The sequence below is a fragment of the Liolophura sinensis genome, chromosome 4 (assembly GCF_032854445.1).
Source record: "Liolophura sinensis isolate JHLJ2023 chromosome 4, CUHK_Ljap_v2, whole genome shotgun sequence".
NCBI lineage: Eukaryota > Metazoa > Mollusca > Polyplacophora > Chitonida > Chitonidae > Liolophura > Liolophura sinensis.
Window position 1 is genome coordinate 658,933 of NC_088298.1, and position 2,813 is coordinate 661,745.

General features: G+C 39.7%; 1 protein-coding gene across 1 annotated transcript; it reads left to right on the plus strand.

The window, feature by feature from the left end:
* On the plus strand, positions 1 to 2,305 carry LOC135464845 (uncharacterized). The gene is made up of 2 exons (XM_064742413.1): positions 1 to 133; positions 1,521 to 2,305. The coding sequence occupies exons 1-2, from the start codon at positions 1 to 3 to the stop codon at positions 2,303 to 2,305; spliced, it is 918 nt and encodes a 305-aa protein (XP_064598483.1).
* The last annotated feature ends 508 nt before the right edge of the window (positions 2,306 to 2,813 follow it).

Consider the following 2,813-nt stretch of genomic DNA (forward strand, 5'->3'; position numbering starts at 1 on the left):
ATGGATGTGGAGTCTTTGATATCAGCCGTGTTTCGAAAACCTGCAATTTGGGACAAAAGAAGGAAAGACCACGCAAACCGCAACGTTGTGAATCGTGCTTGGAAAGAAATTAGGGAAGAGCTGAAACATGATGGTAAGAATAACGTTATTGTATGTATTTATTCATGGCTGCTTTCATTTATTTGTGCTCCATTGCCTTCTATTCTGTAGTATAAGTCCCCCCCTCTCTCTTTCTCCTCTGTCTCTCTCTCCTCTCCCTTTTTTCCTTTCATGCCCAATATCTTTCTCATTATTTCCTTGGACCCTCTCGCTCTAGCCAACTCTACTATAAGCTCATTGTAATTTACTAACAAAAGAAAATCGAAGACAGATCTACTTTTGTATTTACAAGAGTAGCGTCTGGTTAGTTTACAAAAGCTTTGGCCTAGATTGTTCTTTGAAGGTTACATTTTCTTGTTGATAGGCTATTGAATATATTGCAGAGGATATCTACTGAAGTATGCTTTAAAAACATACCTAACAGTTTTTGAATCATTACATGGCCTCCCAATACGGTCCCAAACTATGCCTTGCTTTTCAACCGAAACTTCGGTGAGGTTTTGCACCATGCCTTCTTTGTCTATTATAGTGTTATGCAGGACACAAACACATTTTACAATGCGATCGGCAATCAGCACGTCTGTCTCAATTTCTTTGTTTAGCAAACGCCATTTTGCTACCAAAATTCCAAACGCACATTCCACGGTTTTTCTACATCTTGACGATCTCTTGTTGAAGCAGTCTTCATCAAGAGGGAGATTTGTTCCACTGTAGGGTTTCAAAACATGAGTCATTAGTGGGTATGCCTCGTCAGCAATGAACACAAATGGGGCCACGACATTGGAGTTTGCCAGGGCTGTAGGCTCTGGTATATGCAGTTTTTCTTGTACAAGAGCACGATAAAGGCCCGAGGCTTGAAAAGTACCTCCATCGCTTTGTTTCCCGTGTCCGCCAACGTTGATTGTCAGAAATTTGTAATGAGCATCAACAACAGCCTGCAACACTATTGAGAAATATCTTTTCTAGTTATAAAACATGGATCCTGATTTGCTGGGACAACGGATTCGAACATGCTTTCCGTCTATCGCTCCTAAGCAGTTTGGGAAATTCCAAAGATTGTAAAAGTCATCAGAAGCCGATAGGAATGTTTCCCTGGTTGGAGAGGGCATATGCACTGGTTTCAGCTCATCCCATATAGCAGTAACAGTTTCAGACACAACGTGTGCTACAGTGGAGGCACCCACCGAGAAGTTGAAGGCAAGGGTCTTAAAAGACGGTTGCAAGAAATCTGAAAAAAAGACGTTCATCATATTAGTTGTGTCTCTGAAAGCGACTTTTGAATTGTGATATATATATTTGACTTGCTGGAATGGGGCAATCATTATGACTCAGTTTATGTGAACTTTCATCATTGACAATAATATTGTATGCAAGCACTATATCATAAATAATAATGTGCTGTTAATTTTTTTTGTTTTCAGAAACTGCACTGACGAACAAATGGAAGTCCCTGCGAGACTACTTTGCGACAGAATACAATAAAAGGTCTGTGCCAAGATCAGGAGACGCTGCAAGCAATCGTCCACAATCAAAGTGGCAGTTTTTCAATCAGCTTCTCTTTTTGAAAGATATTGTTGCGCCAAGAACTTCATTCGACTCCCTAGATCTGGATATCTTTGAAGGTAATCAACCAAGCCCGGGGATTGCGGATGAGTCTGCAACAGAAGTATCCACCCAGGGCAGCAATGTGGAAAGTCAAGGACCGGACACATTTGACAATCCTACAGCCTTTGAAGCACCAGAGCCTGGGCCGTTCCAGGAGTTTTCTCCGGGGCCTCCGTCGAGTAAACGTACAAACACAAGAGCAGGACCCCCCAAAAAACGCAGTCGAGACAGCTCGGACAGTTACAGGGAACTGATAGATATAGAAGAAAGAAAACTTCAATACTTAAGTCAAAAAAGAGAAAATGCCGAGCAAACAAATGATGCTGACTTCCAATTCCTCAAATCATTGTACCCATACATGAAAATGGTCCCTGAGCACCTGAAACTCTGCGTTCGCAATCGAATACAGTCAGTTCTGCAAGAGTTTGTATACCCACCAACAGTACAACAACGTTTACAAAGTCAACCTCAAGATCTGGATGTACGATTGGGAGATAGCACATCGCCCGCATTGTCTTACCAAAGCTATAGCACAGGTTCAACACCTGATAGCATTGATTCCTACACCACTCAGCGAGATTCTCATCATTTCCAGTACTAATTGTTTTCATTATGATCGTTAAGACATCTATCAACGCCTGAACAAAAGATATTAAGCAGCGTTTTTGTTAATATGTTGTAATCTTTATGTTGGTTTATTTTTTCACCTGTTATCATTTCCAGGTACATTCATTTAGAGTGCTGAAGACAAAGAGCCATCAAATGATCCTTAATTTTGTTGTACTCAAATTGTATTTTACACAAGATACTTAATATGCCAGTTAGGCGTAAATGATTTTTTTTCTCTCGCAAGTGGAAAATCATTCTTATTCTTTACGAACAGTGATCTTTTTTAAACATCTATGTTGTTGATTTTATATAGTCATTCTATAACTAAGATAGTTTCTGAGTTTGTTGGCTGTTTTCTCTGTTTGTTTATTGTCTTTTGTGAGTAACAACCGTTTTAATCCTACTCTTCTCTCCTAAAATGTCCTCACCATAAGTTTAAAACAAACAAGAGATTTACCTGTTGTAGTTCATAATGGAGATCAATAAACTGTATGATACAC